This window comes from Colobus angolensis, unplaced genomic scaffold (assembly GCF_000951035.1).
Source record: "Colobus angolensis palliatus isolate OR3802 unplaced genomic scaffold, Cang.pa_1.0 Scaffold550, whole genome shotgun sequence".
NCBI classification, from domain to species: domain Eukaryota; kingdom Metazoa; phylum Chordata; class Mammalia; order Primates; family Cercopithecidae; genus Colobus; species Colobus angolensis.
Genome location: NW_012119044.1, coordinates 1,597,506 through 1,613,357, shown reverse-complemented (window position 1 = coordinate 1,613,357; position 15,852 = coordinate 1,597,506). Strand labels below are relative to the sequence as shown.

Genomic DNA, 15,852 nt, shown 5'->3' with positions numbered 1-15,852 from the left:
TGGTCTTGTGCTCTGTGACTTATCCACAGACTTGCGTAATGGAAAATAGCATGTGTACTGTTTGCACAGAATCCCAGGCTATGGTGGGAATAAAAAAGGAAAGCCAAGAAATAGCTAAAGAGATGTGGACACTTTGTTGATTGGAAGTGGTCAGTATCAATTCATACTTCTAAGCCAAAAACCATTCTGAATGACGAAAGGCCACAGGGATTCATGGGAAGAGGACATTTTTGAGGTTGGAAAATAATGAGTTTTGGCATCAGGAATATCACATTTTAACCAAACTCTCTGTCATATATATTAGCCATATTGCTTTAGACAAATTAGTTATCCTACTTGAGTTCCAGAATCATAGTTTGTAAAATGATAAACATGTGTTAGATTCTCATTACTTTGAAAAGTTTAAGATAGATATATTTTTAATATTATTTTTAAAATGTCAATGGGGAAAATTGAAAAGACAGGGAATCTAACATGTAATAATTATAGAAATAGTTAAATCTGAGTATTAAGTAGCCTGTTATGATGATAAACTCTATTCTGTATGACCAAATATGCATTATAAAAGGGAATTTTAGTCACAACTCTAAATATTGTCAAAAGTTTTCCCTCTTTTTCCTACCATTTACCACAATATATTTGATCATTGTTTATTATTTCAATTTCATACTCAGGCATGATGAGTTACAGTTCCAGACTGTAAATCTAGTACATAGTTTAACTGAAAAAATTTCCCTACTCCATTATTTCAAGTTAAAAAACATCGAAAACAACTGAGAATTCACTAGTTTTGCAAAGTTTCTAATAGGTATCCTATGTTGATATTTCACAGAGCAGTCAAAGCAAAGGAACACACAAACTATACTTTAGAGGTAGATATTTCCTTAGTTACCTAATCCTAAATTAAACAGTACATGAGTAGATAAGTCTTCTATTACTCCCTGAAACTGGGATTCAGCTAAGTGATGAGCTTTGCTCTCTACCAGACAAACGTACACAAAGAGATGGGCTGTGGATCAGCTATCATAATGGACATCCCTGAAATAAAGCTCACAAAGCTATAAAACTCATAAAAAGCACATGCATGAAATGACAGAATAGAGTGTGACTGTCAAATGTTGACTCAGTAACAGTTAAACCCCTTCTGGCTGCACTTCTTTATGGTCTCCTACTATATTAATGACACGGGAAGAAAGAAGAAACAAAAAAAGGTTTTTAACCCTCTAATTATGTGAACCTCACAGACCACCAAAGAAGATGAAAGATTATTTATGTCATAACGATTTATCACTTGGAGATTCTTTTCATCAGCTTAAGTATAAAGAAATAATTCACATGTCTACTCTTTAACCTCCTGGTTTCACTCTTGCTTATTAATATCTCAATTTTTTAGAAAATATCATCTACCCACATAATATAACACCGAAAATGGGAGAAAAGGCTTTCTTGTAAGTTATGTATAAATGACATATAAACTATGTATGTGTGCACACAAATACACACTCACATAAATACACACTTTCCTCTAATTCTAACAAAAGTACATGTTGAAGAGATCTGTCACTAATTTTACCTCTATTGAGTGTGAATTTATCCATTAGAATATTCATAGACCCTTTGGTATTCTGGAATTTAATAATCCTTGAAGAGAAGAGAATTTTTCTATTCATTTTCTCCAACGAGAATTATAGCAAGATATGAACTAAGGGATGGAAAGGTCCACATACATCCTCTGGTCTAGTCATCCACAAAATCTGCCTGATTTAATTCTTAGTTTTTTCCCTTTCTGAATTCCCTCATGAATTAAAACCCATAATTTTGTTCCACAATCTAATTTCCTTTTGTAAAATTTGGTAGCTAGCTTCATGAAAAGTTGCTTGTATAATTCTGACTCAACTTCTTAGCAGGTTAATTTCATCAGGCAATCTAATCATGTGAAATGTATCAGCAGATCAAGTTTTCTTAAGCAGTACTACAAAGTCAAAGATGGTTCAGAAGCACACAGTGTAGAAACTTGAGAGTTTTGATCTAGGTGAATAACTTTTCAAAATCTTAAAATGACTTCATAATACTGATGAATCCTTATTAATGATTTTCAAAGAAGTGATTTTAAAATGGGAGCAATATTTCAAAACTGATGACAAATATCTAATTTTGATTTTTATGAAGAAAGAAAAAATTTGAGGAAATATGACTTTAGCACCTAATGTATACTCCAGAAAAGATGGGGTTACCTATAAAGATTAGTGCAGAGCACTTGGTAGAGGCTGTGGTAATGACAGGAAGTTGGTATGGATTCACTAAAATAATGTTATAATGGCCTCATTTTCTTTTTAAATAGGTGTTGGAATGCAGACCAGGGAAACTCAATGACAATAATTGTTTGGACTTAACTCAGTTTAACTCAGTTTTTGAGCATCCTCCTATCTCTTAAACCTTGTTGTCATAATGAAGAAATTACACAGGATACTAAAAAAAAGGGTTTGAATAGAGTAGGAAGAAAAAATCAACAATCATTGTCTTTAAATATCTTAAGAACTTCCCCGTTTAAAAAGAATAAACAGCTATTGTTTGTGAAATAGAGATAGAGTTTGTCCATATGTAGTTAGGAGACAGAACACTGATCAAAGACTGTAAGTTATCAGGTGAAAGATAATGAACTACTGAAGGAAGAGAGATCTAATAGTCAGAGCTGCCTATCCATTGAACGGGCTGTCTCAGGATGGAAGAAATTTCCACCTTCCTAGAGATTTTCAAGTGGTGGACATATGACTACCTGCCTAGCATATTACAGATACTGAAGAGGCAATTCAAGGTTGAATGATAGGCCCTTTTCATTTTCTTTCAAACCTTCAATTCTATGATTTTATGTCCTACTTGACTGAACTCAATATAACAAAACTGTTTTGACATGTATCTCACAGAAAACAGGCTTTGATTCTTTTTAAACATGGAGATGTGCAAGGTATTTAAAGACAACTATTGCTGATATTTTCTTTACACTCCACTGAAGTCTCTTTTTCAGGTTCTTGTGTAATTTGTCATATTTTTATACGTTCTCTATTCATAAAAGATAAATTTTCTCAAAAGTCATTAACAAGTTTCAACACTTAAAGCTATGGTTTTGTAATCAATAATTCCATAATTCTTTTCTTAAATTCAAGGAAGACATTTCAAATTATGAAAAAAACAAAAATCTGATTGCTTTTCGGACATCTTTTGTGAAGAGACTATCCAACAGTAATTAGACTTACAAATTCAGGTACCTTGTTAAAGACACACTTAAACATCCCCATTCAACATTACAAATTTAGTCCTTAAGACAGAAAACCACTGTCACAGGGAGGAAAAAATCCCTATGGCCTGGATGTGTAACGTACAGAAAAGCTACTCAAAAGAATGTATAGGAAACAAAGAATTCACTAAGAACTTTACACAAGAATACTATCACAGTAAAATACGGGCCCTTGCTTCTTTGTCATGATGGTGCTTATGGTGTGTATATGTGAAAGAAGGGAGGAAGGAGGGGAAAAAACAAAACCTGGGGTTTTAAATTTCTTTATATATGGTCAGGCTACAGCCAACATCTAAAGAAAAGGTTGTGTTGTTCTTCCAAACCATGGCAGACAGACATATTATACATACTGAGTCAAATCAGAGGGTTAATGTGAGAAAATCAGGAGATTGACTAAGAAAAATAATAGAATTTGCAACCTACACAGGATGTCCAGTTGGTGGGAGGGCTACACAAATGTAAACACAAAAGTGGAATATTGTCTGATGATAATTATTCTATAAACAATGGGTAACTCAGTTACTGAGCTACAGAAACATATAGGATTTCTTTCTTCAAATTTTCCTTTTCATGGAATAAAAGCTATAAAACTGTCAGCATTCTTACAAATGTAGCCTCAGTAGCCAGTAGTTACTTCAGTTAAATAAATATAATCAGACCATTTTAAAGAGTCATGGCTTAGTTCAGAAATGCTGGGTCTGACAATAGAAACAGGAACATCAGGGTTATAGTTCTCTTTTCAACTATCCACGGTAGTTTTAAATAGAGAGAGAAAAATATATATTAGAATAGATATTTTAAATCTCTTTTTAATGAACAGCTGAAACTTCATCACTTGTTTTATCAGAGCTGCTAGGAGAAACAAAGTAACTAGGACTGAGTATATTGTTTTTGCTTTCTTGGCTTATTCTCCAGTGATGGGGTTTGGTGCACAGTGAAGACAGGAAGAAGGAAGGAAGGAGTAAAAACAGGAAAAATGAAGATTTGGAAACCAGATGTACAGATTGTGGAGATGGTGATTGCTTAAATGAAATATTTTTGATCAAGTCTCAAAAATGTGCTAAGGACTACACATGACCAATGCTGGGGCACAAGCGAATTGAACAGGAACTGGGTTACTTTCTGCAATTCCCTCTCCATATTCCATTAGAAAAGAGACTGGGCTTTGAGCTGTAAGAGTTCAATTGAAAGACTGGTCTACCACTTGAATTCCTCTAGTCTTCTCAAATCTCAAGTTTAAAAAGATATTTTAAACAAAGAATACTGTTCTACTTACACTACAGAGTGAGACCAAAATATGATGGGAAAGCCCTGAGAAAATGTTAAGGTACAAAATAAATATCAATAGCTGTTATACTCCTATGTCATAGGCATGAGCAAGTCTTTTTTATTTGTAAAAGAGAAGAGATGTGATTGGAAAGATTCAATTAGACCCTTTATATAAATGCTACATTCCTCATATTTTCCTAATAGCTTTAAATCCATACTGGTAAAATAGCTTGCAATAAATATAATAAAGAATCTATCTAGTAAATATATAGGATAACTGCAAAACAAATTTCTCCTTAATTATTTCAGTGTCTTAATGTGTAAGTGTCTTGAGGGCAGCTGTTTGATCTTGAGGAGAAGGAAGGAATCAAGGGGGGAAAGGAAGACCTCTCTTTGATAGGCCAGGCTTTTATAAAGAGCAGTTCTGGCCCAACAACAAAAGTGAGTCTTACTTTACTTACTGAAAATTAGAAAATTCAGAAATGTGGAAATACATATGAAAACATGCAACCCCATAACCTTGGCATAACTACTGCTGACATTTCATTGTATATTCTTTTAGTCTTTTATCTATGCATTATGGAAATAGACTTTAAAAAATATCGACATCATTCTATACATGGTGTTTTCAAACTTATTTTTTCAGGAGTACTATTGTGAGCATATCCTCGAATCCCTAAACAAACAGACAATTTCAATCATCAGAGAGGCCTGTGGGTGTCTCTCTGAAAGCCCAATTTGGCATGCCCTATGAGTCTCATTTTATTGGACCATCCTACACTAACCCCTCTACCAGAATGATGTAAAGAACACAAGACTCTCTGTTTGAAAACATGCACAGCTTTTCTAGGCTAGAAAATTAAACCATAAAAAGTTTACTGGAAAAAAAAAAAACCTTTAAAAAGCTCCTTAAAAACTCACACCATAATTGCTCCCCACCAAGCGTGGGCACTTGCTAGCTGCAAGTAGTGGCACTGTGACAAATGTAGCGAAACTGAAAGCAGGCTATACTAAGAGAAAGAAAAAGTCTTCCACTGGCCATCTGTGAAAATAAGGCATGTGGCCATTAAATGCAGAGGCTGTAAATATACACAAACTCCATGAAGCAAATGGCAAAAAAGGACTAAACTTCAAGCTCAAACAAATCAAAATGTTTAATGCATAGTTACCACTGCTGGACGAAAACAGCTCTGATCTTTGCAGTCTGCAAACTCGGCATGTATTTCAATTAAATACCCCCAAAAAGAAAAGAAATAGAGAGAAAGAAATGAAAAGACACAGAAGAAAACCGTCTAGAACAAAAGGCTACAGACAGCCTATACTCAATTTCTAAAAACAAACAGCCCCTTTAGCTTGCATCAGCCTGTCGAGAATGTCGATTGGAATTATTGAAAGGATGACATATAGAGTGATGGATGGTGATGACATAATACCTATTTGCCTCATGGTCTTTCAAAACTGGCTGCTCTGTGCTGATAATATTCACTAAGGGGTTTTCCTCTCCCCTCCTGTCCCATAAGAAGTGTTCCCTAGCTAAGACACTCAGAATTAAGAAGGTTTTATGAATGATAAACAAAAGGAAAGAAAACCTAAGGATCAAATGCCAACTTGCACATAAAAAGCTGGTCTAGATGTTCTAATAATCAGTTGCCTAGAAAGCCGTTTCCCTTTCATTTTATATACATTTTCAGAGTAGAGAGACTCCAATAATGAGAAGGCAAATATTCAACTTCGGGTTTTGTGTATCTTTTAATTAAAGTCACCAAATAAATAATTCCATGTAAATGTAGAGATTAAAAAATAATATATGCTCACTTTAAAAAGAGAAAATACTAATCACTTATGTTATTTTAATTTGTTCTTAGGCAAATTCTAACCCGAGGATTTAAAACATTGGGAATGTTTTTTAGAAACACACACACCCCTAGTAAAATCTGCTTTACCACACACTGTTGCAAAAGTCTATCTTACTTTCCTCCAGAAGGATTTACCTAATATGCCTACTTCCTTTATACAATTTTTCTCTAGCTATTGAAATGTCTATTCCTAATTTGACTTTTAGAATTCATTTTAGCTAAAGGCAACATTTATAAAACCCATCCGTAAATCATTCATTGAAGCATCTTCCACTGACTGGAGAGGCATGGGTTCCTTCATATTCACTTTTTTACAGCAAAAACCTGTAATGCACCATTCCTCACAGGCCTTCTCCTTATCTAACGGAAGGAACATGTGTTAGATAATGCTGAACTACATACATTGTGTCAGTTTCCGAAGAGTTAACACTGCTGGCCCCATCCATCAGATGGCCAGCGAAGCATCAGGAAAGAATGATGGATGTAAAATTATTACAGGGCTGCCATCCGATACACTTACTGCCATTTGTAACTAATGCTGGGAATGACACACTTTTTTTCATTATTAAACATCCACATTAAGTCAACATTGGTCACTGTCATTTCATGTTTGGCACTCTGTTAAAGGGAAAGAAGAGGGTTGGCAATGGCAGGAAAGAGGTGAGTGTAATGGACGAGTTTCCAAGTGCCAGACAGATAAAATTAACCTTTGTTTACAATCAGCCTATACAGTCTGTGGTAAGGCTTCTTATGAATATGACTCCGAAAGGGTCAAAAATGAAACTATTGTCATTATTGAGTTAATTCTTAATTAAAATATACACGTTATTTACCAAATTTCCATCTTATTTGACAGAAAATTACGAAGAATTTTCACTAAAGCTCAGCAGAAAAAGTAAGACATTTTTCCAGCTATGATTTACAGTGATAGATGAATTCATAGCATGCATTATATGTTTATATTCCAGGTACACTGTAGGCAATTAATGTTCAGTGAATAAATTCTCTTCCTTAAGAAATATATGCACACATATACATGCTTATTTTTGTGAGTGACATCTGTTTTACATAAGAAAAGCAATACAGAAGTTGGTCTTAATATGTATAAGGCGTGTATGTGGATATGCTTTTATAGATTTAACCTGTCATCAAGCAAAGTCTTCTTGTGCACATGCTCGTGTGTCATTTAATTCTTCGTGAACCCCAGACAAGGTATAAAAACGCTGGACATGGTCCAGGCACATTGGCTCACGCCTGTCATCCCAGTGCTTTGGGAGGTCAAGGTGGGCGGATCATGAGGTCAGGAGATTGAGAGCATCCTGGCTACCATGGTGAAACCCTGCCTCTACTAATAATACAAAAAATTAGCCAGGCGTGGTGGCACACACCTGTAGTCCCAGCTACTCAGGAGGCTGAGGCAGAAGAATCACTTGAACCCTAGAGGCAGAGCGTGCAGTGAGCCAGGATCGTGCCATTGCACTCCAGCCTGGGTGACAGAGCGAGACTTCGCCTCGGAGGAAAAAAAAAAAAAAAAAGAAAAAGACCCCGAACATGTAATAGTGGAAGAGCAAAAGACAGATAGATGGCAACAATTATAAAACAAACATAACCAACCAGTTTCATGAAGGAAATATTTGAGAGCTTTGATATCATTTTTATAATATGCCTATGGCTGACAATCGCCTTTTCGTACCCAACAGCCATTGTCCTTCTTTTCTTCCCAGCTAACATTACCTTCGATCTGAAGATAATCCCTTGATCTCAGAGAAGATAGGATTAGCTCTCTACTTTAGTGGTAAAAAATAATTCATGATCAATTTAAAGCAGTCTCTTTTCCTTTGGCCAGTAATGGTCTTAAAGATGTTCACATGACCCAGTTCTAGCCAATGAGATGTGTGTGGAAGTCAGCTTGAGAAGAGGAATGAAATACCCCCGTATGAATGAAGACTGAAGTTAGCAAAGAGAAAATGACTTCTCCTTCCTGAATCTGCCTGCCTTCATGCGGATGGGATAGCTGCAGGTGCAGCAACCATTTTGTGACCCAAAGGGAAAAGACAAGAGAATCACAGATTTCAACTCTGATATCAAGTTGATGAACTAATGCCACCAAACTCCTACTCCTGAACTTCATTATGTGATAAAAATGAACCACTATTTTTTCTTTTTTTCAATTTTTTTGGAACGGAGTTTCACTCTTGTTGCCCAGGCTGGAGTGCAGTGGCGCGATCTTGGCTCACCACAACCTCCGCCTCCCAGGTTCAAGTGATTCTCCTGCCTCAGCCTCTTGAGTAGCTGGGATTACAGGCAAGCGCCACTATGCCTGGTTAATTTTGTATTTTTTAGTAGAGACGGGGTTTCACCATGTTGGTCAGGCTGGTCTCTAACTCCCAACCTCAGGTGATCCGCCTGTCTTGGCCTCCCAAAGTGCTGGGATGACAGGCGTGAGCCACCATGCCTGGCCATGAATCACTATTTAAGCTACCATATTCAGGTTTCCTGATATATGCAGTGAAACTCATTCCTAACAGCTATGACAGTATAGGTACAGTCTTCCCAGATTAACTATATTTGGAGTGAGTGACACAAATGGAAAAGCTTCTGGTCTATTTCTTATTTCAGCTGAGTGCACTGGTTCTCCATTGTATTAACACTCTCTGGTGGGATCAGGACAACAAAAACTGAGCTTTTTATAATCTCTTAATAATATGGATACTTTCAAACACAAGCTCAAGAACCTGTACTTGACTCTGTGAACAAAATTGTGCCATCTAGGTGGTAATGAAGCAAAGTGTGTTTTTTACAAAACAAAATATGAGAGGCGTCTTTCTGTTCCTTCATACCTGAGAAGCTCACCTTTTCATCCAAAACACTAATCTGTAACAAAGCCATGTGGCAAAAGATAACATTATTTGAATATACAATCAGTCTACAATTAACCAGAGATGACAATTATAAATAATATTGTGTCCCAGAGTTTCCAAGAAACCTGACACACACAGTTCTTGGGTATGCTGAAACACTTCCAAGAAACGTAAAGAAATTAAAAAACAATCTCTTAGAAGTCTTCCATTAAAATGTGTTTCAGTAAAAATGACTTTCATGATGTGTTTTGGTACATATCACTGAGAAATCATCGGTCCCTATCTTCACACCTCTAATTGTTTTCACTGTCCAGTTACAGCTTTTCAGAATTAAGACCTTCTAGCTGCGATAACCACGTGGCTGGCTATTTGAGATATGAAGAAAAGTTAATGAGTATAAGGCTGTGTACCCAAGAAAACAGATCTCCACCACAAGATTTCAATCATCTGGAGCTCAGGTCACAATATCTTTTAGGTTGATGTAAAGCACCAAGCTGAACTTTTCTTTTTTTCCTTTCTCCCAGTTCCTTTCCTTCTTTCTTTCTGCTTTGTCTCTCTCAATCCTTACCTTACACATATTTTCTGGGTTTAGGGAGTTAGGAGTATTATTATTATTATTACTATTATTTGAGATGGAGTCTCGCCCTGTTGCCCAGGTTGGAGTGCAACGGTGCCATCTTGGCTCACTGCAACCTCCGCCTCCCAGGTTCAAGCAGTTCTCCTGCCTCAACCTCCTGAGTAGCTGGGATTACAGGCGTGCACCACCATGCCTGGGTAATTTTTTTGTATCTTTAGTAGAGATAGGGTTTCACCACATTGGCCAGGCTGGTCTTGAGCTCCTGACCTCATGATCCGCCCGCCTTGGCCACCCAAAGTGCTGGGATTACAGGCATCAGTCACTGTGCCTGGCCGGCAGTATTCCTTTAGACAGAAAAAAATGCCCTTATTTTGGGATTCAAGTGATATATGATAGTACAAAATGTAAGAGGAATTTATCATATATTTTTTACGTCTTTCACTAAACTCTATGGCAAAACTTCAAACCAATTACTAATCCACATATTTATTGGCCATAGATAATACTGAGTGATTATAAAACTCTAATAAAAAGATAAGTGTTAGAAAAATAACACAATATGCATAAATACATGGTTAATATGAGAGAAAACAACTCAAGTATAAAATTGATTTGATACGGTAAGCAATATGGGGTCTTTATTCAACTCCTATGGGTGGGCTCACACACATAAATATGTAATGAGTAACAGTCAAATAATAATTTGATCCAAACTGTAAGCTCTATAAAGGCAGAACTCATATTTTCTGGTTGAATACAATACCTCCAGTACATACCACAGTCTCTAATACATAGCATGTGCTAATGTTGAATGATTACTAATTAAAAGATATAAGTGTGACATTATTATCTCATTTTCATGACTTACACAGACATAGATTGATCATTAATATTCTAGAAATGACACCCAAGTTATTTCAACAGGAAAAGTCAACCACAAACTAGAGTAATACCTGCTTCAAAGAGTTTCAATAATCTCAATTTCATTTTCAGGTGTCAGGGTAACATAAGGGATGAGATAATTCAGATCCTTTGATTGAGAAGGTTTCCTTTTATATTATAAGAGTTTGTCATACTATTACAATAATGAAACTACTTCATTTCCATAATTTAAGTTTTTCACTTAAAAACTCATAAATTATAAGACTATAGCTCAAGATGTAACTCAACTGCATTGAAAGTACATGATGAAGAGATTCAGGAATGATCTTCTTGAGAACAGAGACATCTTAACTGTCCAACAGGTTTTGGCAGGTATTATTTCAAAAACAGATTTTTTAAAAGTTGTTATAACGGTACAAAAGAGAAAGGAAAATTGAAGCAGTAGCTATCAACAGAGGCAACTCTCACTCCTGCAACCCAAGCAGGAGGTGCTAATCAGAGAAATAAAGTATGACTGTGGAGATGGAACGAGAAGTGGCAATAAGGTCCCCTAACAATGGACAAGTATGGAATAAAGTGAATGCAGATGGTTCCACTCCTGTTACTTAATCAAAAGGCTGTGCAGAGTCACTGGAGCCAGCATAAAGTCATGTGTTAGAACAACAGCTGATCTGTATTAGAGAAGATTAACTCACAGTGCCATGGTGGAGGGCCTAGGATTATTTTATGTACTTCCATTGCCTTACAAGCCGTCAGCACAATTATTGCCCTCCAATGTGAATGACTGATCTGTAACCACAGCTAAACAGCACGCTGCTTAGGGGCCTAGGAGCTTCATGAAGATGAATTTCCATACCATCAAAGCACTTTTAATGGGCTCCCTGATTCAACCACAAGGCCTGCTTTGCAAGTATATAGAACTCAGGATGAAGGCTTCCTGTCCAAAAGGATTTGGCCGGTTGTCACTTGACAATTCCCAGCCAGCACTGGGGAAGAGAAGGGGGAGATAGGTAGAGTTGTCTCTGCTTTGGAGGATTTAAAAAAAAAAAAGGGTACAGATGCTTGCTGAATGCAACCAACTGCTGTATCCACAGCTGAATTCAATGCGCTTAACAAATAACGGCAATTTAGCTATGCTTGCGAGGAATAGCTTGAGTCACTTTGCATTAGCATCTGGCTGAGTGTTAAACTCATTTCTACGTGGGGAGCAGAGAAAAGGAATTTCTGTTCAAGCATCCTTTCAAGAATGTTTAAATATTTGAATATAAATTCCTTTATGCTTGCTATCATTCCTTCTTTAGAACTGTCACTTTGCTTTCCCCCTTCCTTTTGGTGCTTAGCTATAAAAATGTGCCCTTCTCAGGACACCAATGTCATACGTCTTATGTTGTAAGACTGCAAGGGATGTATACTGATCTATCCTTTGCTCTCCCCTCTGGACACACAATAGAATTGAAATCATTTCTCCATCCTTAATTTTTACCATATTAGGACCAGGGAAAGAGCAGTTGTGACAGGATCACCCATACATTTCACCTTCACTATGCAGATTGCCAGCTTCTTAGTGATTATACATCAAACTCCACATAAAACCTGGGAAACTAGAAAGCTATCCAAATTAGCAATCTGCTCATTCTGGACAATTCCGTTTGACTCCTAAGCTTCCCATTATGATTAACTTTCCAGTTATTGCTAAGAAGCTGATCATTTTTTCTCTTATCTACTGGATATATTTATCTAGAGGATTCTGTAAAGAGGACTGGGTAACATTTTAAAATTTCAATTTAAAACATATCAAATATTCCAAAAGTACATAATTCTGAGGATTTTACAACTTATAATATTTTTCTAAATAAAACACCATGTATGCTTAGACAAAAGGGCTTGAAATCACTGTCTCTCAAATTCAGAAGTTTCACTGGCCTTAGTTATAATACAAATAATGTCAAAGTTTTTAATAAGTACATTTTGTTTTATGATAAACTCAAAATTTCCAGTCATGAACTCATCTAACACTTGACAGTGCTTTACGCTGGAAACGTATTATGACAAGCTCAGGATCCTAAATACTTAGAATATGAGCATGGATATCATCCAAGCTTATGCTGATTAAGGAAGATTCAGCATTTCAAATCCAGCTCATCCCCAAATACAAGTTAAGCATCTCTGAAAAGCAAAACTTTTAGTCAGAGTCAGATATTTCAAATGCCATTTTAATACAAGCTGGTGGCGTAAAAGGGGATATTCATTGTCAATAAGGTTTGGAGATGGATCAAGAGAATTATAACTGTTTCTATTTCCAGATGGTTTTGATTAGGAAGGTGATGAGGCCGTCTATATTAATGGAGGGAGAAAAGAGACAGAGAATCATTCTGAGGATGATAAGAAGATGGAAATATATATATATATATATTTATAAAAGCATCAGGCGATTTAATTAAGTATTTCTAGAGAGTAAGTTATGTTATGAACTGACCTTTTCTGTCCGGCAGTTATTGAGACCCAGACTGTTCACAACAGCCACCTTCCCGTCAAGCACCTGTTGTTCCCGTCGAAGTTGCTCCTTCATTTGCCGAGCTTCTTGGATTGCCTTGGTGACAGCATCATGGTCATTTAAGTAACCTGAACATGAGACAGATCAAAGGATATCTTTTGTATAAATGCATGTCTAGGCTAGCCTGTAACCATAAAAATCACTTCTTGGTAACAGCTAGTGTCTGGCCTATAATGATTTCTCCATGGGATTTATCTAAAATGAATGAATGAATAATTGACAATGACTGATTCATATAGTCATACATAAACTGTTTCCAATATGTTCAAATATCTGTAATAAAAATATAACACCTAAGTGAAATATGGTTGTTTCCAACTATTTTGAAAGAAGTTGAAAATGTAATTTTTAAGTAAATGCTTTAGTTATTATTCGAATATTATTTTGTAGTGCAAATATAAAACCTATTTTTAATTTTTTTTTCCTGCAAGGAACTTTTGAATTTTAGCACAAGATTTAGGTATTCATAATTATAACTATGATTATTGAGTCTCTCCTAGTATTAGAAAGGCCACTTAAGAGGGTCTGTATAGCACTATTAGGTTATATACAGAAGAAATAAATCATTACTAACCAACTGAAGAGCATTTTCTTCCTAAAAATCCATTTATGGTGAAATAAACCACAGGTGGCAGTGGTTTGCTATGGATGCAAACTTGTAATAGTTAGGCTAAATTTCAAGCACAGAATGTAACCAAGCACCTGTAATTGTTTGATAAGAAACTGTGACTACTCTTAACTATAGTCACACTTAATTCACACTCTTAATAAGATGGCCAAACGATCAGCTTATGCATGCAACTCCACAGTCCATGGTTAGTAATATACACTATCAAAATATTGCTTTTAGAGAATAACAGATGTAACAACCAAAACTAATTTTTATTTAATTTTATTTTTAACACTGGTCATTTATTTCTTTGATGCATATTAGTATGATGATCTGCATTATATTAGAATAGAATACTGACGGAAAAAGATTGTTTTGCAAGTATTTAAAGAAAAGCTAATATCTCATCTTCCTCTCTCCCTATCTTTTAACTAGGGCATAAAATGGCATAAAATGAATCTGTAATATGAAATTGCCCAGAAAAGGGACTTGTTTGTGACACGAGGCTAAATCTAACCAGATCCATTGGTGAATTGTGACAGATGGAGGGACTGTGAGACAGAAGGCAGGCACTAATCACACATAAAATGACCGGCTTGCCTCAACATGTTCCATGGATTCCAGCAAACTTTACACCCTAATCCATTTTTAGAACAAAAAACATCTGGGCCATAAATCCTCTAATCTGCCAAAACACGCTATTAAATCCCATGATTTGTTGAAAAACACTAAGATTAAAGAAAGGAAATATAAAATGGCTAACTGCCGTGTTAGGAAAGTGTTATTAATACTCTTTGTCTCAATTATGAATGTTCTGGTACTAAGAGCCTTGTCTAATCATGTCAGATTACACATCCTTGTTGTATTGCTAGACTCTTCTATCTGATCTGCTGATTGCCAAAAAACATAGAATATTTTCTTGCTGCTTAAACGTTTCTATTGAAGAAACTGATGTCAGAAACTGATGCAGTACTTCAGTGCTGGCAGGTTTCTAAATGATCCATGCCTTTTCCCCTGTTACTATGCGCAGAGTAGACCTGGTCCTCTGATCTCCTTGAGGCAGAAAGAAAAGTTCCAGTGTAGGTGATAGAAAAGGGAAGCTTGAGAGTGATTATATATTTTGCCTTTCAGAGCTAAATTCATTGGAACTTATTCAAAGAACAAAACATCTCTGCTCATTATAAACAACAGTGAATTGAAAACAACTCTAAACCTAGAACAGATCTTCAGGGCTAATATTTACTGTAAAAGATGGTTGTATTTTATTATCCTCAACATCCTAATTTGGATCTCCTGTACAACATTCTCAATGTATAATTCTTGAACTTATTCATGAACAATATTACCCTAGATAGAAATACAACTCTTACATGACCGTGACGGTCTTGGTATATGTTCATTTAGTAATATCTTAAGAGGATCAGTCTGATTTTCCTCTAACCCCTGTTTATACGCAACCTGGCATCATACATTTTTGTAGTCTATTTAGCTTCTATGTAGTCTAATTAGCTTCTCCAGAACACAAATACATTTGAAATGGCTTGGCACATGGCACTGAATAAAAGCATGAATTCTTTATGCTTTTTAGGGACTGCCAAGATAACATTGTGTAGGAAAAATGATTAATATAGATGCAAGAGGAATGTAAATTATTATGAGGGGGAGTAACTGACAGACCTATGTTCTGTAATGGTTATTTCCAATTTGAGATGTGTGTTTCTGTGCAGGTAGAAATAACTGTTCACTTTAAAATAAACATTCTTGCTTTTAGAGACTCTTGAGTTTTCGTTATAATGCTATATGAAATGTTAACATTTGTCTGCTACGTTAAATCATAAAGCCATTTATATATGACAACATTCAATCTTAATAGGATTGTTTGCTGGTTCTTTACAGTTTGTTCTCCTCATAGTCACCAAATCCTTAACCCTGCTGACTCCGTCTCTCT

General features: G+C 35.8%; 1 protein-coding gene across 5 annotated transcripts in view; it reads right to left on the bottom strand.

The window, feature by feature from the left end:
- The window catches only part of SOX5 (SRY (sex determining region Y)-box 5), a 1,042,185-nt gene that overhangs the window by 17,490 nt on the left and 1,008,843 nt on the right, over positions 1–15,852 (bottom strand). For 4 of the 5 annotated variants that reach the window (XM_011961451.1, XM_011961450.1, XM_011961449.1 and 1 more), the window contains one exon: positions 13,217–13,362. The exons of the other annotated variant lie outside the window; for it this stretch is intronic. In XM_011961451.1, the coding sequence (XP_011816841.1) occupies positions 13,217–13,362 (146 nt within the window). The remainder of the gene's footprint in view (positions 1–13,216; positions 13,363–15,852) is intronic. 5 annotated transcript variants of the gene reach the window in all.